This window comes from Aspergillus affinis (genome assembly GCF_023601865.1).
Source record: "Aspergillus affinis strain CMG 70 chromosome Unknown NODE_31_length_300061_cov_88_125253, whole genome shotgun sequence".
NCBI classification, from domain to species: Eukaryota; Fungi; Ascomycota; class Eurotiomycetes; order Eurotiales; family Aspergillaceae; genus Aspergillus; species Aspergillus affinis.
The window spans coordinates 40,513-63,223 of record NW_026515812.1 but is presented as its reverse complement, the minus strand read 5'-3'; the positions used below and the strand labels follow the sequence as shown (position 1 = coordinate 63,223).

Below are 22,711 nucleotides of genomic sequence, written 5' to 3'. Positions count from 1 at the left end.
GACTACTTTTAATGCTAGAAATAGCTGTTTTTCCACTCGTAATTTTGGACAGCGAGCTGCTGTCTATTTATCTTCTTGTTTAACATTTTTCTATTTTATACCCATCTAGTATTTTTAGTTGTTTTCTGGCGATGAAGTTCGCGCCTATTCAAATAGTTATTTTATAAAATTCCACCTGCGATTAAAACAACGTTAAAAATAGGGGTTTATGTTATGGGACTGATGCCCCAGGTACGGGAGCTCTGCCTTAGGCACTAATTTATGCCTGAGGCCTCAAAATTACTGTTATACGCGCCCCAAGACTCAGAAGTATCTGGAGCCATTGGTGAGGCCGTAAATAGATTGCATCCTAGCTGTCACGCGGGCAGGTTTACTAAAAATAACATGCGGATGACTAACCTCCAGATGAAAGAGAATACTTGGGTTCTGGATAGTAATAGCATGTCCCTTCCCGTCAATTCATAGTCTATTGCAAGAAGGAATTGACAGCCTCGCCTGGTAGGTCAAGGGTAACCATCTATTCCTCAAAGTCGAAGTACTCAACGGCCTGAAACAACGGCCAACTTTATGACAGCTCGCTGTATAGGCAGGAAACCCTAGGGAAGCTCCGCTTTGTTGGACAAGACCCTGGTAAAGTCATGAGTGGAGACTGCAAGAGGCAGAGGGCCAGGGGAAGTGGAGATCAGATGGGAACTCTTACTCGATGGGAACACTTTGTAAATCAACAAACAGAGATATGAATTGCATTCAGCTTAAGATACGGTAGTCTAGCCAAGAATAAGGCAGGTGTCCAAGCCAACGTCCCAGCACCTGACTCAGGAGAGGAGCCAGAGAATTTTCTCGCTTTCCACAATCTCCGACAGGATGGGCTATGGCAAGCGCCTTTGCATACCCACGTTCGGCGTATTCGGATAGGTGCAATCCTATCGCATGCCGCATAGAACCAGGCCCGGAACGAAAGAAGGGGCGGTAACAAGGACTAGATCATGTAGGCGATCAAGTCGCTGACCCTGTCGCAGCAGAAGTGGAAAGACTTGTGAAATCGTACTTTGTGCTGCGGCGCCGACCCCACTTCCGATGTGGGTATGCGGCGCAGTGTTCTTGCAGCAGAGACGCCGGAGTCCCAGCCTCGCATAGCATGGCTCAGTCCATGGGGATTTACAAATACATCGACCTGCCCCCGCGCCTAATTCGATCCCATGCGTTGGATTCTGTACTGGTGCCCCAAACCACTGGCCGATTAAACTATACTGTACATGTTGCCTAGCAAGGTGCAATGACCGACACCGAAATTCCCAGCACACCATTGAGGAGCTCCAGCTCCCCAGACCATGTCCTACCCTCCGTTGAACTCACCTCGAACAGCTCTTCATCCGGAGGTAGATTAACCCCTGCCTCCTCTGCAGACGACTTGCTTGATACCGGAAACAATCGACGCTCTCTTACTCCGACCGCGCAGGCGATCTTCCAGAATCTCCGCCTGAGCGACAACCCAAGTGGTGCAACCCATGCCTCTGGAGGGACCCTGCATAACGGCCAGACTGCCTTCGAGTTGGCTCCTAGCAGTTATACGACCTACAGGAACCTTTACAATGCCACCCCGAGTCCAGCAGCTGTTTTGTCCTCAGAGCCGATTGAACAACGGCCGCAGACACCCTCGTCCCCCCTGGGTGCTGTAGGCGCTTACCTTGCAAATCTGAACTTGGAAGACTCGCGGAATGTGGCATACGAGGGTTCTGACCGCAACAGGGTCCCTAACTTGGACGAGGTCTTATCGCTTGGTGACGGCGGCGAAGACAATAACAGCTATCCCTTCGATATCCGTGGAGAGGAACTTTTCCGGGCACCGATCTACGATATTCGGCTTCAGGATGCATTGCGCGATGTTAGAGGGCAGCTGGCAGACCTCGCACGCTGCATGGGCAGGCGAGAGCAGGCACAGGACATTACGACCGTATTCCATAACCTATACGAACAAACTCTTGCCGCGAGCCGCTTTGCATACCCGGCAACTCGGACTGTGGGATTCATTGGTGATTCGGGAATGGGTAGGCTTGACCTCTCTGTGTGTGCAAAGACGAAGGACTAACGAGACTGGCAGGCAAGAGCAGTGTTATCAATTCCATTCTTGACCAAGAGGGCCTGGCTCGTTCGGTGAGTCTACTCATTACTATTTGGCATTTGGGGAGACCCTGAATGCTTATTTAATACATAGAACGGAGACGGCGCGGCCTGCACCACTGTTGTTACGGAGTTCCGTAGTATCGATGAGGAACATCCAAACAGTTATACCGTCGAAGCAGATTTCATGGACAATACCGAGATTAAAGAGCTTTTGGAGGAGCTGCTGTCAGCTGTCAGGGGGTATTACACTGATGCTTACCGGGAAGTTAGCGAACCAGAAGAACAGGAGAACATCAGGAGTGCTGCCAGGAGAGCCTGGGATACTTTACAGTCTCTCTTCCCTAACCAGCCAGAACTTACCCTGGATTTCGTATCACAGGAAGGACAAGATGCAGTTGAGCCGATTATAGCAAGACTGGAAGAATGGGCAATGGCTGGCCAGGATTCCAGACCAGGGGGTCGTGTTAACCTTCAATATTCTGTCGTGGCCAATAATGCTGAGGAATGTATGGACCAGCTGGATACTATTATGGCTGATCCTAGAGACAGTGATAGACCTGCATTATGGCCTTTTGTTAAATTGATCAGGTTTGAGACGGTCCATTTTCCCCAATGATTTGATGTGTGTCTAATGATGACAAGGGTTTATTTGAGATCACCGGTTCTGAGAACTGGGCTTATTCTTGCTGACCTCCCCGGTATGATGCTCTATATTTGCCTGCTGTGCCAATGACTGATTCGCACGAATTCAGGATTCCGCGATTTGAACTATGCTCGAGTACGAGCAACTGAAAGGTATCTTCGTCACAGCTGCGACGAGGTGTTCATTGTCAGTACGATATTTCGCTGCACAACGGATCTCTCTATCAGTGACATTATTCGCCGGTGTGCACAAGGCCAACCGACACGGATCGTTTGTACCCGTTCTGAGGCAAGTCTGCCGTCTCCCTGCCCGTGTCTGATATGAGCTGATGGGTTGGTTCCAGGACGTAAATGCGAGAGAGACAGCACGCACATCCCCTGGAGTTGAAGCCAGACAAATCCACGACCTTGATGGTCGGATTAAGGCCGTGGAGAGAAGAATTAGACAAGTGCGCACCCTCAGGCGACAGGCCGTTGGAAATAGAAGCCAACACCTCTCTGCGGAGCAAACCAACCTGAGGTAAATAGTGGTTAGAGATTACCCATAGCTTTGGACCAGATCCTGACTCGTGATTTATCGCAGCGAGCAGAAAGAAGCACTTGAATTGGAGTAAGAATTCCTATATCCATCGAAATAGAGACTTATGCTAACTGCGCATTGGTTAGATTGAAGCGGTTTCTTATTTCAAGACGGAATCAACGGGTGACCGAATCTTTATCGCGCGCCTGGGGTAGCCAAACCCGGATATTTTGCGTCAGCAATCGACTCTATGCAGACCACCGTGCGACGGATGCAGAGCAGGCCAGTGCATACCTCGAGCTTAGTGGCATAAAGGAACTCCGTCGGTATTGTCAGTCTGTTCCAGCAGATGCGCAACTCCGCGCAACGGAGTCTTTCCTTCAAAATCAACTACCTGCCCTTCTAGGCTCTTTAATTCTGTGGGCATCAGCGAGATCAGATGCCGTCACTGCAAGCCGGGCTGAAACCCTGCGCGGTGTTTTGGATGAAGCAAGTCAGACTCTCCGACGGGTACGGTAATTTGTCTTACCACACAGCAGGCCGCATTTTCTCTTTTAAAGTTTTAACCTGCACACCGTGGCTTTCAAGTATCGATCTAGAGTGTATGATCACTGATATAATGTAGTCCCTTACTTCCCGTCAATCGCTGGTCCGCCTTGCACAGAGCAGTCTGGAAGAACAGTTTGCGGGTTTGATTGAACGTGGAATACGTGAGTAAACCAGTCTTCAACTTCTGGGGCTATAACATTTTAACTTCAGCTCAGGTAACTCACGAAACGAGTGGAGAAATGATGCAATTAACGCGAGCAGAGACTGGGCTACGGTATGTAAGACCAGCAAACAAAAATATCATATAGCTTTAGGCCTGACGAACGTCTCTTCAAGTGGCATCACATGACATACGCCGCCTGGTGCCGCAATTATGGAACATACCAGACAAGAACGCAACCGTATCGTTGCTGGAATGAGGAAATCCTCGGCCGCGGAATTACCCAACTGTCTAATAAATGGGATGTCATGCTTGATTTTCTAGATGACAAGAAAGATGACCTTAGCGAAGACGTATCAAACTTGTTTCAAGGCATCTGTGACACCGTTGAAGGTAACACCATGTTTCTCAATCAGACTTGCAACGGCGAACATGATGGCAAAATTCGTTCAACTAACGCCTATCATTAGAGCACGACGACGCTGCACCAGACACGCTGCAAATGTTGATCCAGAACATGACAATGCGGCAGAGATGTATTATACATAGTATTCAAGCCTCCTTTGATGACCTAATTTGCGCTACTGGGTATGCCACCCATATCTTCCTCGGCATGGAGGTTGACTGATTGACTCTGTCAGGAAAATGAGGCTTGACACGACTGGCGGGCATGACAGCTCCTATATTGCAGGCATCATGCGGACGGTGTATAACTCCTGCAGGGAGCAATACGGTAAGTGTATAAGAATCCTAATCCCCCGAGGATACCTTTCAACTCACTGCCATCTCCAATATCTAGGCACGGGCAGCGATTTCAGACGCAAACAAATCATGGACCGACATCTTTCATCTTCACCCTTATTTAGAGACTTTGCCACCAGTATAGCTGGTGATTTCCAAGGCCTTGTCGAGGGAATATTTACTCGCTTAGACCAAAACCTGCGTGACGAGTTCTCAAATTTAACGCAGGATTTGCGAGTTTCGGTCACAGTGGAGAGAGACGAATCCGAGGCTGGGCGGGATCCCAGGCATGCAGACGAACTACGGCAGAAAGTTGAAAGAATCCAAACGACACTGGCTCACGCATGCCAGATTGTGACGCAGGTCTCGCAGATGGCGGAGGATTCAGATTGAGTGTATTTGGTTTATCCAAATAGCGAGATAGATTTGCTGAGCACCATTTCAGGCACTCTTGGCTTTGTTCCAGGTGCGACGCTGATAGTCTCTTAGAAATTCTCCAATACATGGCTTCGTATTTCTAGGTATATTTTTAGGTCCCTAGTTTCATCCAGGCGGTTGTTTTTATCCCTGATAGCGTCTTCTTCCTGGTGGGCTCTTGAAATATACCCACAAGCAAGACGCCGCTCACGGCGCCTCTTCCGGGCATCTTCACCGCTCCAAAATGATCTTTTGCCCATGGTCAGCGAAGAAAGCAAACCATGAAAAATAAGAGAGAAGGCATCTGGTTATGCACGAGGCAAGTTGAGAAGAGGAAAGGAACGAGATATTAGTTGCTTGATCAGCTTGCAAACGGGTTAGAGGCATCCTTTTTATACCTTTGCCAGAGCTATTGTGATAAATAATGGCTTGTGCTCGGTGAATTTCGCCACATCAGGGCATTCCAACACCCCATCACAATTCTGGTTGCGTCATATACAACGAGCATTTTGGCGGATGTGGGTATTGTAGAGACGGTCAATTTGGCATCATTGTCAGGCTAACGGTACAGAATATTGAGGGATGAGTAGCTCCCTGCGCACGTGACCGGCCACTGATCCCGCCCTGAGTAGGAGCTGAGCGCTCACTGAGCCTTGACCGGTGATGAGAAATACTCAGTGAGCAACCCCCTGAGCGCCTTCATGAAAGCGGCCTCATCCAAACAGGGAAAATCACATTAGGTCTAGAAAAGCAAGTCTGTATAGGTACATATATACACCATTAAAATTATAATACCAACAAATACCACACCCCCTCTACCTCTCTAACAGATTAACCCACCTAACAAACAAAACCTCCATCATCATACATGTCTATCGTGAAATCATTAGTCATACATACACGCCATCATGTACGCTCTATAGGTATAGAGTATTGTTCTGTGTTCTGGTCGCTTCGTCTCCGGATCTGTCGTCAGGGGTCAATCACCATATCATGCCATACTATATCATGCATGCCCGTAATAACTAGCATCTGGATCCCAGAGCTTGGTAGGAAGTAGGTAATACTAGCAATCAGACCAAGACTCCGTAGCTAGCTGGGATGAGGATGCAGAATGGAAGTTGAATGCGATCAGCATTTTCCGCCGAGAATCAAGGTCTGGGCTTGCTGCGGATCGGTTCCGAGGACGCTGATTAGGTATTCGATACTGTAGTCCGTGAGATTAGTGGGTGGTGGCCATGGTTATAGTCGCGGTTATAGTATGTAGACAAGGGAACAGGCATACCTCGCCTCAGAAGCCAATCGTCGCTTTTCCTTCTGGAACTCCTGCTGGCAGCTTTCCCAAGCGACAGCCCGCTCAGGCGGTCGGACAGTCTTGACGCGCAACTTGAAAGAAGCGCTGACAGGTCGGTGATCGGACGCGCGCACCTCGTGACGTCGGTACTCAAGCTGCTTGACTCGTCCCAGGCCGCGGTATAGCACACGGTCGCACCACGCCGGAGACCGCTTCTTGTCGCTGGAGTCGTAGTCGTCCGTCCCCACGTCGTACTTGTACGTCGGCGCGAAGGTGATAGGGGCCTCGTTGAAGGACCGCAGTCGGAAGCCCGGGTTCTTGCGTCGTGAGGCCAGCAGCTGGTCGCGATCAAGCAGTTTCGTGAGGTTGTTCTGCCGGACGGCGTCGATGATCACGTGTCGAGGAATGGAGTCGATGCGGTAGTTGAGGTCGCCGTTGAGTAGACAGATCTCGTGGTCCATGATCATGGAGCCGTCTCCACCGCTGATGAAATGGTTGGCCCGCGTGGCGAGACTGGATTCCATGGGGAGGCACTCAGCCTCCAAGATCCCGGCGATGTCGTTGTTGCGATGTGCGGTCTGCGTCTGTCCGGCGGCCAAATGGCAGTTCACGAAACACATGGAACTATCGTCAAGCACGAACCGAAGAATCAGGGCGCCCTACAGGTACACAAGAGATTAGATCGGAACAGTAGCAGCAAACATCGAAATCACACACCTTATTCCCATGCAACCCTCCCATACCTCGCTTCACTTCGGAAGCGCTGACGTTTTTGATGCGTTGTCGTTCCTTGTGTTTCACGAAGACGCACGTGAACAGCCCGATCATATTGGCGCTATGCAAGAGAACGTACGACTCTTCCAAGGGCATGCAGTCGTTGATACAACGGGTGAGGTGTTCCATCCAGACTCGATACTGTCGACTCATATGTTCCTTCTCGCCGCTTTCTTTCTTCTTGCTTCCGAGGAGTAGACTCTCTGCGAGGATTATTAGTACGGCTCACCCAACAGCAAGGACATACATACTAGCTGTGATTTTCTTATTTTCCAGATCCACCAGTTCCTGGAATCCAAAAACGATGATCTCCGGCGGGTTTTCCGGATGGATCGCGTCGGCGATGAATTGGGATGCACGCACGCTGCCGGGGGTCGAGGCACCGGCGTTCCAAGTCACGATGGCCGCGTGAATCTCGCGGAACGTGCAGAATTCCACGTCCCGTTTTTGCATTCGAGTTTCTACTCCGTCAGTTGAATGATCACACCAGATGAAGGGAAAACATACCTAGCCAATCATCCTCCAGCATGCCGTCCCACAGACGAATACTATTGTCCGTCCCTAGCGACGTCACCTGCAGTCGATTCATAGTCCACACGCTGCTCGTATCAAGCAAGAAGTTCGATACGGGGCTATCGTGTGCGCGCCAATCCTTCATCACCACCCACGGATTGGTCCTCGTGTCGTAGACATAGATCATTCCGGTCTTGTACCCCGCCCAGAGATAGTCGCCAACGATGCCCAGGCAGTTGATCTTGTAAACGCTGACGTTGATAACCGCCAGGCAGGAATAGTCGTGCGCCGAGTACACCGTCACCTTGCCGTCTGCATGTCCCAGGTATACCCGGCCGCCATCCTTGGTGGTATACGCGCCGGACGTCACGTCTCCTGTATGCTGCGAGCCGAGCGGCTTCTTCAGGACCTTGAATGTGACGTCATCACGCGCATTCGGTCGATAAACTTGCACTTCTCTGCCGGTGGCCAGCCAGAGAGTGTCTCCCACAACCAGCGAGAAAGTGTGCCCCTTGGCGACTCGGTCGTAGGGATTGTGGTAGCTGTAATTAAGGTTAGGGGTTCCGGTCTCGTCAGGAGGCCACACGAGCAGGCGACCTTCGTCGTCGAGGGTCCACATGTTTTTCTTATGGCGCAGGATCTTGATGATCTCCCGGCGCGAGGGATAAGCGCGCGACGACACCACTGACTGCGTGGCGATATCGACTTCGAGCAGTTCGCCGCCGTTCGTTCCCAGCCAAAGCCGCTTCCCTTCATCCTCGAGACTATTACCGGGCTTGAACGCCAGAGAGAGACATTTGACGGTCTCGCCATGACTCAAGCTCATGATTTGCTCGCCGGTTGTCAGATCCCAGACCCGTGTCAGGTACCCGGTAGTGCACACGTGCTTACCGCACACATCCATCAGCCGAGTATCGTACCGGGTGTTAATCTCCTGGGGACCACTCTTCAACAGCGGCGGCCGCCGATTCGCCACCGAGGCATCCGGGTAATCCGTTCGCGACACTGCCGGCTCATCCGAAGGGTCGTAGATCGTGCGGTCCTCTTCGGTGGAAGCGGGCATTGGGCGCACCGGAACAGCCGGCGTAGCGGGGACAGCCGGAGTAGGAGGCATAGCCGGGATGGGGGGCGGTTTGGTCTCGCGGGGAATCGAGGGCTGCCTCTGGATAGTTCGCGGTGTCTGTGCCTCAGCCTGACTCTGACGCAGGTCTTGCCGACCGGGGTAGGACGAAGGCAGGGCCGGGCTATCTAAACCGTGTGCTGGCCGAGACGGGGATCGAGCCACTCGTCGCGCCACCGACGGATGTCGAGGAGGCAGACCGGGCCGTTCAATAGGAATCTCCTGGTAAGATCGCTGAGTCGAGAACGGCACGCTGGACATCGTCTCCCGCTGCACCGGCGGCGGTGGCCCCTCCCGGGTAGACTCGGGCCGCCTGCGCGACGAAAATCCGTCATTCGCATCGCGCAGGGCAGGGGTGGTAGCGACAGGTGCAGGAGGTCTCTCGACGTCGAACGAGCGTCGACTAGGCGGTTCTGTAGTCGGCCGCGACGGCGAGCGCGGGAACTGGGGTCTCGGCGCAGGCGCGGGTTTCGACGATGTCTTCTCCGGACTGCTGGGAGGAGTGCTAAAAGGCGAAACGCCGCGCTCCTCGGAGGGAGCTCGCTCATGCTGCGGAGCCAGCGTGTTTCCATCTCCAAATGACAGGCCGGCCGGTTTGGCGGGGATCTTGGGTTTGGCGGCCCGGTTTGCGGGCGGCGGCAAGGACGCGCTCTTCAACTTCCGCTCTGACAGACTGTCGCGCGGGACTCCTAAACCCCCCGGAGCACCAGGGGACCGGTGCATAATATTCTGTTCTGTCGGGACGGAGGACGCGAAGGTGGGGGTGGTTGGGCGGTGGAGGGAGGGAGGCTGAGGAGGAGTCGATCTAGGGGGTAATGACTCGCGAGAGGCCTTCGGGGGAGTGCGAGAAGACCAGTTATCCTCCGTGCGATCCAGCGAGGCCCCCATACCCCGGGGAGGAGACCGCGGCGACTCGACGGTCAATGTGGGCGCTAATTGAGGCGAGGAGCGGAAGTTCATCGACATGTGCCGGTTCTGACGGAGTCCGGAGCCCGTCGTCTGACGGGGTAGGGATCCATTTGTATGACCGTTCTGAGCATCGGACTGACTCCAAGGCGAGCGTGGACGCGGCAGATCGAGCGAGGCCCGAGAGGAGCGGAAGTCGTCGCCGTCGGAGGTTCTTAGAAAGGAGGAAGAGTCACGCGGGCCGCACGGCAGGGCAGACGGGGATCGGCGGTGCGAGAGGTTCTCGAAATGAGACAGAAGAGAGGACACCGGTCGCTGGACAGACAGTTAGCAAGTCGGCGCGAACGGCGGGAGGGGACGTACGAGGGGAGCACTATCGGTGTCGTTTTTGTCCTTGCGAAATGCGTCCATGACCATGACGTATTGTCCAAGGAGAAGCTTGTGCGAAGGTAAAGACCATAAGATTTGGAGAGAGAATAAAAGATGGACGAAAGGGAAGCGAGTGAGTTGGTTGAGAAGGGTAGCGGAATTCCACCGAGCGAGCAGTACTGGAGGAGGTCGAGAATCGGGGCGGAAATCCACAGGGGATTCGGGGAGTGTGGCGGAGCTCTAGGCGGAAGTCTGGATGAACAGGAGGGGATGGTAGAGAGGTAGAGGGTGGAAGGGGAGGATGGATGGGATGATAGGAAGAGAGTGAGGATGAGGGAGAATGCGAGAGAGTGACTGGAAAAGGGGAGAGGGAAGAGAGAGAGAGACGAGCGAACGAGGGTGGAGGGAGAGAAGGAGAGAAAGAGAGAGGAAGAAGAGAGACGGAGAGAGGCAGAAGTGGGGATGACGACGATGAAGGGAAGAGACCGACAACTCTCCACCAGCCTAAATCTACACGTCCAGAATCACCTCCTGTAGATCATTCGAGTATTCTAGCTAGGAGGAACGGGGCTGGAGTTATAAATATCCCCTTTGGAAATCAATCATCTACCTGCAAGAATAAATAGAAGAGAAATCGAATAAATAGAACTGCCCTCCATTCTTATTTTTAGCCTCCGCCTCGCCTGAAAGAGAATCATTTCTCCCTCTCCGCCTCCCCCTCCACTCTGTCTTTCAGTATTGATTCTGACTTCCTCCCTCACTTCCACCCCATCTGCTGACCCTCCCTTGTATGATATCATCTCAACCAGTCCTCTTGAACCCATAACCATGTGGTACAGCATCCCCTCATCCACCCTTTCCTTCCCACCGGCCTCAATCCAATCCACTGACTCACGCAGTAAACATATCCTCAACGCCCAAGTGGCCATTCGATCTCCTTGCTGTGCGTCCTCCTCGTCCTCCTTCCTGGTCCAAACCAATCCAATCACCGTCTAATTCTGATATCCTAATCCAGGCCGAAAATGGTTCGACTGCGCCGAATGCCACCAAGAGCAAGAATCCCACATGCTAACTAAATCGCCCGAGATGGTACGCACTCCCTTTTGGACGGCCCATGGAATACGACCTGGTCGAGACGGCAGACATATATCACCAAGAAGAGGAGAAAAAGTAACAGAACGTGGATAATAGGTGTTCGCATGCAAGAAATGCAAGAAATGTTTCCGCAAAGACGCGGCGGAGTTTGAAGAGAGGTACCTACACCTACCATCCCAGAATAAAAAAACTCAACTAGGCCTACATGCTTACGCAATACCCAAAATAACCAGTGACGAATACTGCCCCCACTGCGACAACCACTTCGTCATCGAGGCCGTGACCCCGAAGCCCTCGTTACAGGTGGAGGGAGAAGACGCGCGGATTGATTCGAGGTATATCTCCTTTCCCTCTCAAATACCTTCACACTATCTCGTACCTACGAAATGCTCATCCTATCGAACTCAACTAACAACTATACCTCCTTAATAGAATGCTCAAAGACGACCGAGTACGCGGCCACGAGGAGCGCTCGCTATTCAACATCAAGAACGACTCGGATCGATTGGGTTAACGGATCTCGATGCCCTACACCGTTCTTATTATTCTTCGTTTTTTATACATACTTTCTTCTTTTTTTGGTGTATTGATATTGATATTGAGCTGGGGCGTGCATGGCTTGGCTGGGCTTGCATTGTGCGTTAATGATGATATGATTGATTTGATTTGATTTGGTATATTTTTCTGGGGTTAGAGAGAGGGGAGGTGATAGATGCAGGGAGAGGATGTGAATTATGACACGAGCAACTCTATAGACAAAACAAACCGAATTAAAGAAAAGAAAATAAACCTGAATGAACATGATCATACGTAGTAAGTAGGAAGTAGTGTGTGTAGTAGCAGTAAAGTAATCACATCTAATTACTCCACCCATCCACCCCCTTTGCCCCAAAATCAACTACCTAGCAGAGAGAAAGAGAGACTCAAAGAAGAGTCAACGCTTACTCTCTACCCTCCCCCCTCGTCAAGATCGCCGCCGTCGTAGTCCCTCCACGACCCGTCTTCTTCTTCGCCGCCTCCTCCTGCTTCTCGGTCTCTATACTCTTCACGTACGCCTCGATCTGGTCCTCGGGGAGCATCTCGATCGTCCGGCCAGGTGACATGATAGCCACTTCGATGTTCTTGGCACCGGTCTGCACAACCTCCAGCAGCGACTTGATGGTCAGTTGGATGGTGGCCTCGCGGTCCATGTCTTCTTGGTGGTTGCGCTCGAGGAACTCGCGGACGGTTTTGCTGGAACGGCCGATGGCGTTGGCTTTCCTGTAGACAGGGATTCTCGTTAGCCATCATTTCCTCGCCTTCGCTTCCCTTTCATCTCCGTCTGCCACTCAACCACTCTCCCGGGGAGGGGGTAACAAACCAAGCAGAATAAATCCCCGACGGCTCCGTCTGATACAATCTCGGGACATCATCATTCGGATCAAACCCGACCACCAACGTACTGATACCAAAGGGCCGCACACCACCACTCTGCGTGTACCGCTGCTGCACGCTCGCAATGTACTTAGTGATGTATTCGATACTGACGGGGTCTTCGACAGTGAGGCGGTGAGACTGGGCTTCGAGACGGGCCTTGTCGATCAGGATACGGGCGTCGGCGTTCAAGCCAGCGAAGGCCAGGACGGCATGGTCGTCGACGACAGCGATCTTGGACGGCGTGATGCGGGTGTCTTGGAGTTTTAGGGCGGAGCGCTTCTCGCAGCCGAGGACGACGATGTCGCTGCCTTTGACGCCGACGGCGCAGGTTCCTGTGTTGGAGGGGAGGGGGTTAGTTGGTCTTCATGGGTAGACATGCAGGTGGGTTGAGTTGGGTAGGTAGGTAGGTAAGTAGGTAAGTTTGTACGGTTGAGGGGAAGATGGGATGAGATGGGGAGGGGAGATACCTCGTTTCACGGCCTCCATCGCATATTCAACCTGAAAGACATGTCCATCTGGACTGTACAACTATCAATATCCTTATCACACCCTATACCCTCCTAGTCAAGGTCACACATACCTGAAAACTGCACATCGTTAGATTCAGCCCATCAACGTCACCACGGAGCACCTAGCTAACTTACCTGAAAGAGCACGGTCGTATCCGGACATTATGAGCGAGGGGAAAGATCAATCGGGCGGAAATTCAACCAGACGGACAAAGGGATCTGACAGGCAGATAAAGATCAAAGAAAAAGAGGAAATAGGGCGTTGGGCAGTAGTATAATCGTAGAGCTGGAAACCAGAGGTCCGTCGGATGACAGATGTGGACGCGAGTCCTGCGGCTGCCTCCAGAGCTCCAGGGCGGTAGCGCTTGGCGCGCGGTTAAGTCACTCCGCCTTTGATACTTCGTCGACTTGATAGAGAGGATTATAACGAAAGAAGTCCTCCATCTCTGAATAAAAACTACAAGCTGCATCCATGAACGCAAATTTGTACAATAAAACATCTACTCTAATTCTGTACTGAGACCACCCTTTAAAGATCGGCCCGTCAAATACCAAATACCAGAATACCAGAATGCAAAACCAGGAAAAAGATACAATATCAAATCAATAATAAAGTAGAAACATCAGAACAAATCATATTGCACTCACAATCCCAATCCGAACCCATCCCAAGTCTGTTCATCGCTGGCTGAAATTTTGCTGGCTCAAAAGGAAGATACCCCAACACCCCAACAGAGTCCGTTCCAATGTATCCCATCCGTGATCAATACCATGATTCTCCTGAATCCTATTGCCGAAGAGTGCAGAGATGAACTGAGAAGCCAGAACACAAAAAAATAGAAAACAAAAAACATTCTAGAAAGTAAATGCAATGCCATGGTTGAACCCCTTCAACCGTGGTCGTGCCGGAACCCCAGAAAAGAAAAGACAAGCTCCGTCTGAGATGCACGACAATGATGTGAAAGTGCAAACCTCATCCTGACCCGATGACCTCACAGCAAAATCAGGCAAAGGCACGAGAATTTGATGTATGAAACCGTCCCGCTGTCCATCGGGTGGGACGGTGTTCTATACCCCTGAAACATCGCTTCCAAAGACGCAATAGTAAGACATACCGAAAAAAAAAAAAAAAAAGACAAACAAATTTTGACATGGAACAATGAAAGGCTGCCTGGAAAGAAAAATAAAAAAGGGAGGAATGCCCCAATCCGAGGAAACGACGACACGCTACCGGCCCTGCTCCTCCCAACCGAATGCACCAGAACTGCAAAATTTCCCTATACAAACGCACAGTCACAAATATCAACCCGTCACATATACCAACAACCATGAAATCTTCATATTAACAAAGAAAGTGGGTGCGGAAACCTGCCCTGGAAAATGAGTAGTACAGTCCCGGTCCCAGCCCCTTCAAGTCTCCATTATCGTAATGTAGAACTTTAGGCAGGGGACTTGTTAGCTCCGGCTCCGTTGCGACGGGAGTGAGCATCATCGGCCACGGTCAATCCTCCAAGTCCGGTGGACAGGAAAGCAAACGGGTCGTTGGATCCCTCGTTGCCGTAAAAAGCGCTATTCGAAGTGGTGTGGTCGGCACCGGTAAAAGCGGCCTGGGTGGCCGGGTTGGCGAAGGAAGTGGCGGAATGAGACGCGTTGCTGGAACCGTATCCAGCGTTCATCTGGCCCATAGGAGGGTATCCTCCGGGAGCACTGCCAAGACCCGACGGCAGGGCGTAGTTGCTGGGAGGTCCGCCAAACTGCTGGTTGAAACCGCCAAATCCACCGGCCGACGAGGTGAAAGGACCGGGGGCGGGGGTGCTGGTCATCGAGTTGGGACCCATGCCGAAGCTAGACGGAGGATCCATGGGGGAGGGGAACGCGGAGTCAGCAACGACGGCCGCTCCGGATCGAGGAGCACCACAACGCAAGCAGTTGATGTTCTTGGCGAAGTTGTGGTAGCCGCAACCCTCGGAGCCACACTTCCAATCACCCGCACGGAAAGGAACAACGCCGCCGCTGCCACCCATACCGCGGGAGTGACCCATACCGTGACCGTGGCCTCCTCCCATGTGAGGAGGCATCATCGAGGGGGGACCGTATCCATATGCCCCGTATCCCATCGGATCGGGTGCGGCAGCCATAGCCGGGAAAGAGCAGCGGAAGCAGGCCGTACGACGCTGGAAGTTGGAGAATCCGCACGACGGGCAGGTCCAGTCACCGGGGCGAGGACGGTTCTTCGACGGGGGGAAGGGGGTCAGGATTTCCGCGGCACGGTCAAGAACGCGGCTGGACGAAGGCGACACTTCGATGGCCTTCTCGTTCAGAGCACGGCCGTTCATACACAGGCTTTCGGCGGCCTATATGATGAGAAGAAGTCAGAAGGGGAGCAGTTTTCCCAAGCCAAAACGTGGCATATTCATACCTCTTCGTGAGACGAGAAAACAGCAAAGCCGGTACCCGTCGGCTTGTGCTGGTCCGGAGTGCGGAGAGTCCAGAAGGCGATGGGACGACCGCCAAACTGCGTGAACCAGCTCTCCAATTCCGACTGTGTCGTATCATGGGGCAGACCGCTCAGGTGGAGCACCTTGCTGCGTTCCGTCAAGAAGGCACGGACATCCGCTCTGGCATCCATGGGTCGAGTCATGATCTCGGGGTGTTCATGCGGCGGCTGAGACTTGCGAATCAATCCTCGGAGCACTCGAGCCAGGGTGATAGCCTCCTCCATAGCCCGGCGAGGCGAAGCGGGGGCCAAGGCCTGCAGGTGGAAGGGAAGGTTGTGCTTGATGGGGGCGGAGGTTTGAACGGGTTCGACTTCGAGGGCGGCACAGATGTTGGAGAGCGAGCTGGGGCCGAAGGGCAGAGACTCGGGGTGGTGAGTCTGCCATCGCTGATATTCGGTGCGGAGGTCGAAGGTCCGCGAGTGCTGAAGATACGCGGGGAGGACGACCGCCTTGTCTCGGGCCTCGCGAGGCAGCTGCACACGAAGGTCCCACGAATCCAACGTCACGAAAGCAAATTCCAGGTTCTTGTTGATGAGGTGTTCCTGGGCGAAGGCGTCAAAGCGGGAGATAGCATCGCGGAAGGTACCTGCCGAGCGGACGTGCTCCCATGTCAGAGTTGTCAGGCTCGCTGTCGGAGACCGTCAGCCATTGAACCAGCAGACCGATACATCCGGAAGGGGATAGGGAGGGTGTGGATATGAAAAATGTGGTGATGGCGTAAGGGAAGGGGGAAAGGAATGGGGATTAAAGGAAAAGGACAAGGCAGAGGCGTTTGGTTGGGTAAGATGGGGAAAGGGCTCGGGAAATCCATTGGAATGCACTTACTACAGAGAGGCGTGATCGGAGTGTTGACAGGCTTGACAAGCACGCTCTCGCGGTGCAACTAAACCGAGGTAAGAAAAAAAAAATTAGCCATGCCAGCAAAAAAAGCCAAAGAATCCAAATCGAAGCATAAGAAACCAAAAAAAAAAAAGTTTTTCTCGTGTTGAACGGAGAGATGGGATCTAAAAGAAATTGAAGGGGGGGGGAAAATCTGGGAGAAAAATCCAGGAGGGGAAGGGGGAAAAAGGCGTCACATCGACGAAGCAATCAACAATCATTGCACACTTACCTCCTCGCAGGTTTTGGCATCCAACAAGATCCACCCCAGTTCAATCACCTCAGCTGAATCCTTGGTGACGTAGACGCCATGTTCGTCGCAGGTGGTTGCGACGTGGATGACAATGTAGCGATCCAGCTTGGGGGTGGGTGCGGAAACGGATGCCATCGCTGGTGAGTCCGGAAGTCTTTTTTGTTGGCTGAATGTCGGACTATCGCTGCTCTTTCTCACTCACACACGCCAGCGGAGCGGTAGGGGGGTGAAGAGGGGGGAGAAGAGGAAGAGGGAGGGAAGAGAGCGACGGGGCGGAAAAATAAGTGTCTCTAAGCAAAGACCGACACTAATTCGCGACCAAATGAAAGGAGGGAAAAAAGAAAAGAAGAAGAGAAGAAACCAGACCGCCCGTTAATCAACGAAGCACGGTAAGGCAAACTGGGGGGAAAGGAGGAGGGGGGAAGACGTGAGAGGAGAGAAGAGGAGAAGGAAGCGAAGGGAAAAGAAAGAAAGGAAGAATCGCCCAGGCCAGGATTGGGAATCGCTGCGCTTTCTTGCTTGGTGGAGCGTCGAGATTAAAAGAGACAGAAAAAAAAAAAGGGAAAAAAGAAAAAAAAACTTTCGGTTTCCAGTCAAGTCATAAGGATGGAATCAGGCACCGAGGAAGGAATTGACAGGCTGACTGAGCATTCACGGGGAATTGACCAGAGCCTCTTTTCTGATTGATTTACCTCCTGTCTTCCACGTCCATACAGATCGAGTACTCCGATGGACTGGCGATATTGAAGCGGTTCTGGCGCCGGGACCGTGGATGGTGTACCTACAGTAAATACGGTATCGAGTGGTATCGGTCCTCGAGGTCTCTCGGGGATAAGACAACTCCAATTGACTAATTCGCACGAGTTGGACTACGGGAGAGCCTACGATCCTTGATCTCTCCGACTGGAATAGGGGAGGGAAGGTGAGGAACGTGCAGCCACACACACGAAGGGATTAATTAAGGTACTTCTGTCAAACTGTCATTGAGTTTATCAGGCAGTCACTTGAATGCACGCAACCAGTCACCTTGGGTGTACCTACCTTAGTATCTCCTAGGCATCTACTGTACCTACCTAGGCAGTGAACGGGTCAATCAGTCCAACTACGGACTCGAATCTAAACTCTCGGATCTTGAGAGACATGAGTGCAGGAGTCGATAGCTCAGCTCGGTGAAATGGCTTCCTAGACTACTCCAACAAAGTCCCGTATCCTTGGAATTACACGAAAAGAAAAAAAAGAAAAGGAAAAAGAAGAAGGATGGAAGACCCACTGCTATGGTCACCATGATTGATTGAAGCCTCCAAAAATGGCCTCGTTAGTGTATTTTACCCGCTGCCGACGGTTCCGTACCGTTACCGCCGTTTGCCATTACACTTCCCTCGCTGTCGGTACGGTGTATAGAGAGTAGTTAGTAGTAAGTACATCTATCTCAGTAGAGTCTAGAAATTACTATGAAAAGGCAGCATAGTATATCCCTGACGAGGTAGTAGACAAATACTCTCCATTCAGTGCAAACCATTACGATCGGACTCTCCCCCGCGAGACACTGCTGACTCGGTACTTTTTCCCGCCACGATCAGGCCATAACATCCCCAGTCTATTCCGCCCGTTATCTATCAATAGCTCCTAATGACCTAATTCGGAGCTATTTGTAGTCATTCACTCTATGATTTAAGGCAAATAATAGTAAGAGCTTCTCGGAATCCACGACCGATAGTGAATCCCAACGGGCGGACTAGTTTACGACCTAGGGACTACCTCATGGTGCCATTCCTTTCTCGGAGTTACGGTGCCTGTCGGATTTACGGATAGTATCTAGGTAGCTACCTACTAGGCATCGTTACACTTGACTCCCTCTCTTTCTCTGAGTATATGATGTTTGAGGTCAAACATTTCTCCATAGCGCTTTTGTAGGTGTAACGCCATGTAAAACCTCCTTAGGGATTGGATGGGGGAGGCACCATCGTAGATCTTCCACGGTGTGTTCGGTTACAGCAGATATGCTGTAAGTACTACCCAATATAAATAATAATTTAAATAATTTACCCTGTCCCTACCTTCGACAACATTCATCAACTCGACAGTCCAAGTCAATGATGTTATGATCACTGATGATCACAATGGCCACCTAGAATATCTACATGTCATACGGATGAAGAAAAGAAGAAATCATAGACTAGCATCAAACATGTACACCACATGACCAACGAATTAATTACATTGCAAATTCCATCCGTGAAGAGAAAAAACCATCCTAACCAGCCCATCCTATCCCAAACGCCGACCTACACCGAACTCAACCAAAAAAACATGCTTACTCCTCATCTTCCTCCTCGATCACCTCCGACTTGATAATCGTATGCCGACTATCCTCATTCTCATCCTCCTCCATAATACTGGGTTCGATGGATACACCCCGACGACGGACACCGGGTTCAACGGACGGACGCACACTGTTCGATCGTACGCTGCCGGATCGTACGCTCATCATGTCGCTGTCGCCCTCCTCGCCTTCATCCTTCGGTCGGACGCTAGGCGGGCGAGCGCCTTGCGCGACGGCCAAAATCTTCAGCACGGCGTTCTTCACCTTGACGAGCGCGTTACGGCCGGATGCCTCGGCCGCGAGACCCTCTTCGATCGTCTCGTCGAGTAGCTCTTTGACTTCTTGAGAGAGCTGGGCATTGTCGGCCGAGATGTCGACCTGGGTGCTGCGAACGCTGGAGCGGAGGGGATCGTCGCCTTCGGGGTTGCGAGAGCTCGAGCGCGAGGGGACTGTGGGCGGGGAGATGTAGAGCTTGCTCATCAGCGAGAAGAGAAGCTTCTTCTCATCCTTGGAACAGCGATTGGGGCCTTCGCTGATGCCCAGTACCCGTTCCAGGATATCCTTGACGAGTCCCAGGTGAACGAATCCACAGACGTTGGGACTTGCAGAGGCCCCCGTGAGCACCTTCTCGCCGCCCAGGCCGAGCACTCGGCGCTCGTCGGTCCACTCCGCGACCATGCCCAAGAGACCGCTCATCAGTGCCTTCAGCTCCCTCTGGCCCGCCGTCTCGTCGATATCGCCATCGCTATCTTCCTCCGCTTCAAGAGAGTAATGCTCTTCGGCCGAGTTCAGGACCGTGCGAATCACCGGAACGATGATTCGTCGCATATGTTGGGTGTTGTCGAGGCGGGAATGGCAGTAGACGGGGAAGAAGTAAGCCAAGGACTGTCGGAGGGCCGGGTTCTCTCGAGTGCGCGGGTGGAAGAAAGACACCACCAGATTCGACAGCAGAGTTTCGATGGTGATCTGGTTGTAATCCAGGATGGCTTGCGGGATGTTCGACCCGGATGGTGTGAAGACATTGGTGAGCAACAGTTTCGAGAGCGCAGTAGCGGCGGCCGATTGCACCGTCATCGGGGAGCTCGACTTGAGGGCGCGGGCAAACACCTTGAGCAAGGGTTTCTGGAACACGGGTGGGGTAATAGTCTCTCCGTCCGATTGAGTGACGGGCGTTAACAAGGAGGGGTGGGTGGTCAGCATATCACACAGAATGTGGAGGGCGGTGACCTGCAAAGCCTCGTGGCCCTTGCTGTAGCAATGGATGAAGAGCGTCATGTTCTCTTCGGCTAGGGTCTAGTTGGATGAAAACGGGTTAGCAATACAGCTACTACGCAGGCGAGGACTCGACTGACCTTGTCTAACAAACAGCAGAGTCCCAAACATTCCAGGCCCCTCTCACGGATGGGAGCCTCGTGACTTCGAACTGCCGGCACCACGAGGTTATTCAACATGGTAACCAAGTTCATGTTATCCTGCAAGTTGCCCTGCACGTTTTGCAGCATGCACAGGGCAATGTGCAGACACTTCATGTTCACCACGATCTCCCGCAGGATCTTGGCCTTAGCCTCTTCCTTGTTGAAGGGCTTGTCGGCCTCGCCGTCACCCGGGGTCTCAGAACGGTGACGGCTTGCGGTGTCGTCGCTGATCTCTGACTTGGCCGAGACGAAGCTGTCCTCGGTCGTGATCGTGTCGTGGACTTCGGCGATAGCTTCCAATACAACGCTGCAAAATTCGTTCTCGGCAGCGACCGCGGGGCCGCACACAAACCGCAAAGTCTCGATGGTGAGTTTGGTGCTTTCCTGAGGTAGTTCCGGGACCGCCAAGGACTCCCGTAGAAGAGTATACATCTTTCGTCGTCCCACCTCGTCACTGTAATCCAGGGTCATGGCCACGTGGAGAAGTTGCTCGACCACGAACTCGAGCTCCACGCAGTCATCATCGTTAGCATCCCCAGTATCTTTGGATTCTTTCTTCTTTTGTAGAAGGGCCGACAAATATTTGTGCAGGTAGTAAGCAAGGGCTGTAACTTCCGGGATCTTCTCATCCGCCAGGCTTTCGTATTTTCCTTCATTCTCCACGCGACAGAAATCGTTAAAGGACCGAAGCAGAAAGACCGATTCACCGGTCATGGATTCCCAGAACTCCTCGTCGAAAACGACGGCCTCCCGATAGTCGGGTCGGCCTTCCCAGAAGCTCCGCATAGCCTCATGCGCAATTCCGGACTCCACGCCAGAGTTGACCACGTCGATTCTCTCCAGCAACTCCATAAGGGCCGGGATGTTCGGGGGCGAGCGTTGGATGGGACCTCCTTCAGAGTCCTGAGTCGAGCCTGCCACGTCCTCGATCCAGCGGTCGAAGAAGAGTTTGCCTGTGGCCTTTCTAACGCTCTCGTCACGGTCACGTAAGCCCCATCGAAGCATTTTCTCTCTCATCGACAGGGACAAGTGACGAAAATCTCCCAGAGTGGGCAAGAGGCGGGAATACAGGGCACGTCGCGTCGCTGCATCAAGATCGCGGGCACGTTCCAACAGATAAGGAAGGGTGTTAGGGAGGAGGGGTAGGTTGAGAAGCAAGGTTTTCCGCACGTCGGCACTGGTATCATTCTGCATGATCTCCACCAGCTTCTCGACAAGCGCCGTACTATCATCGTTATCATCATCCTCTTCATTTCCCGCCAAGCGACCAAGGCCCATCACCGCCTGGACTCGGACGGAAGTCTCCTTGTCTCTGATTCGCTTCAAAAGACCTTGCCGAATAGCATGATACAGGTCGTCGTCGACAGTGTCGAGGGAGTTGACAATATGCGCAATGATCTGGGTGGCACGGAATCGCACGGTGCGATCTTTCGCCGACAGCAACGGCACCACGAGGGCCACTATGCTCGTCGTCAGTCGGGCAGTCGGTGTTTCGGGAACGTGGTCGTCATCCTCGGCGGCGAAAATCTCTGCATCTTTCTCGGAGGCATGAATCAAGAAATTTCCTAGGAAGCGAAGAATGCGATCGCCGACGGGTTCTGATTTCTTGATCGGCAGAATGCGCAGCATGCAGCGACCGATTTCGATATTGAATTCCTTCTCGGGGATAGTCTCCTCGCCCATCAAAACGTCATCCGGAACTTTCGTGCTGCCGTCTTTCTTTGAGCTTCGGATGCCGCAGCAGGACTCTTGCAGTTTTCGTAGGCGCACGGTGAGTTTTCGATGGCCGGTCGTTGAGCGCTGAGCATCGGCAAAAATGGAACAGACATCGCGGCGCAGGCTGGGGATGGCCTCGGGCAACGAGGGCTCTTCAGGGATGGCGATGGACGGCGTGGCAGATCCGGCGCGAGACGGCTGGCTAGAGGGTTTGCGGGACGTCCTAGAGGTCGAACGGGCGGCAACTCGACTGGGCATGATGGCTGAGGGGGATATAATGTCGTGATAAGATTTCTGTGAGTTAATAGAGGGTGAATCAGATTGATGGTCAGATCATCTCAGCAAAGCGGCATTGATTGTTGTCGAGGTGGCCGCGGGGCAGTTGGCCGTTTGTCTGGCGTGTTTGGACTCTGGACAACAAAGAGCGGGCAGTTTGCGATGAGACGGAGTTGTCATCACCGGGCCCCGAGTCACGAGG

General features: G+C 52.5%; 5 protein-coding genes across 5 annotated transcripts; 1 reads left to right on the top strand and 4 right to left on the bottom strand.

The window, feature by feature from the left end:
• Nucleotides 1-1,276: 1,276 nt before the first annotated feature.
• Nucleotides 1,277-5,129, top strand: KD926_006154 (uncharacterized protein; the record flags this gene model as incomplete). Its single annotated transcript, XM_053099125.1, has 14 exons — nucleotides 1,277-2,048; nucleotides 2,102-2,154; nucleotides 2,216-2,712; nucleotides 2,767-2,822; nucleotides 2,877-2,953; nucleotides 3,111-3,286; nucleotides 3,350-3,376; nucleotides 3,433-3,796; nucleotides 3,912-3,996; nucleotides 4,051-4,109; nucleotides 4,172-4,388; nucleotides 4,466-4,583; nucleotides 4,637-4,728; nucleotides 4,795-5,129. The coding sequence occupies 14 exons, from the start codon at nucleotides 1,277-1,279 to the stop codon at nucleotides 5,127-5,129; spliced, it is 2,928 nt and encodes a 975-aa protein (XP_052957011.1).
• Nucleotides 5,130-6,284: 1,155 nt separating this feature from the next.
• On the bottom strand, nucleotides 6,285-10,177 carry KD926_006153 (putative inositol polyphosphate phosphatase; the record flags this gene model as incomplete). Its single annotated transcript, XM_053099124.1, has 6 exons — nucleotides 6,285-6,360; nucleotides 6,439-7,106; nucleotides 7,165-7,424; nucleotides 7,473-7,682; nucleotides 7,729-10,075; nucleotides 10,124-10,177. The coding sequence occupies 6 exons, from the start codon at nucleotides 10,175-10,177 to the stop codon at nucleotides 6,285-6,287; spliced, it is 3,615 nt and encodes a 1,204-aa protein (XP_052957010.1).
• Nucleotides 10,178-12,165: 1,988 nt separating this feature from the next.
• Nucleotides 12,166-13,312, bottom strand: pre6 (proteasome core particle subunit alpha 4; the record flags this gene model as incomplete). Its single annotated transcript, XM_053099123.1, has 5 exons — nucleotides 12,166-12,484; nucleotides 12,585-12,972; nucleotides 13,108-13,160; nucleotides 13,221-13,227; nucleotides 13,285-13,312. The coding sequence occupies 5 exons, from the start codon at nucleotides 13,310-13,312 to the stop codon at nucleotides 12,166-12,168; spliced, it is 795 nt and encodes a 264-aa protein (XP_052957009.1).
• Nucleotides 13,313-14,588: 1,276 nt separating this feature from the next.
• KD926_006151 (putative RNA binding protein (Arp)) lies at nucleotides 14,589-16,914 on the bottom strand (the record flags this gene model as incomplete). The annotated part of the gene is made up of 4 exons (XM_053099122.1): nucleotides 14,589-15,503; nucleotides 15,569-16,275; nucleotides 16,473-16,530; nucleotides 16,759-16,914. The coding sequence occupies 4 exons, from the start codon at nucleotides 16,912-16,914 to the stop codon at nucleotides 14,589-14,591; spliced, it is 1,836 nt and encodes a 611-aa protein (XP_052957008.1).
• Nucleotides 16,915-19,093: 2,179 nt separating this feature from the next.
• Nucleotides 19,094-22,491, bottom strand: KD926_006150 (condensin subunit YCG1; the record flags this gene model as incomplete). Its single annotated transcript, XM_053099121.1, has 2 exons — nucleotides 19,094-20,395; nucleotides 20,455-22,491. The coding sequence occupies 2 exons, from the start codon at nucleotides 22,489-22,491 to the stop codon at nucleotides 19,094-19,096; spliced, it is 3,339 nt and encodes a 1,112-aa protein (XP_052957007.1).
• Nucleotides 22,492-22,711: the final 220 nt, after the last annotated feature.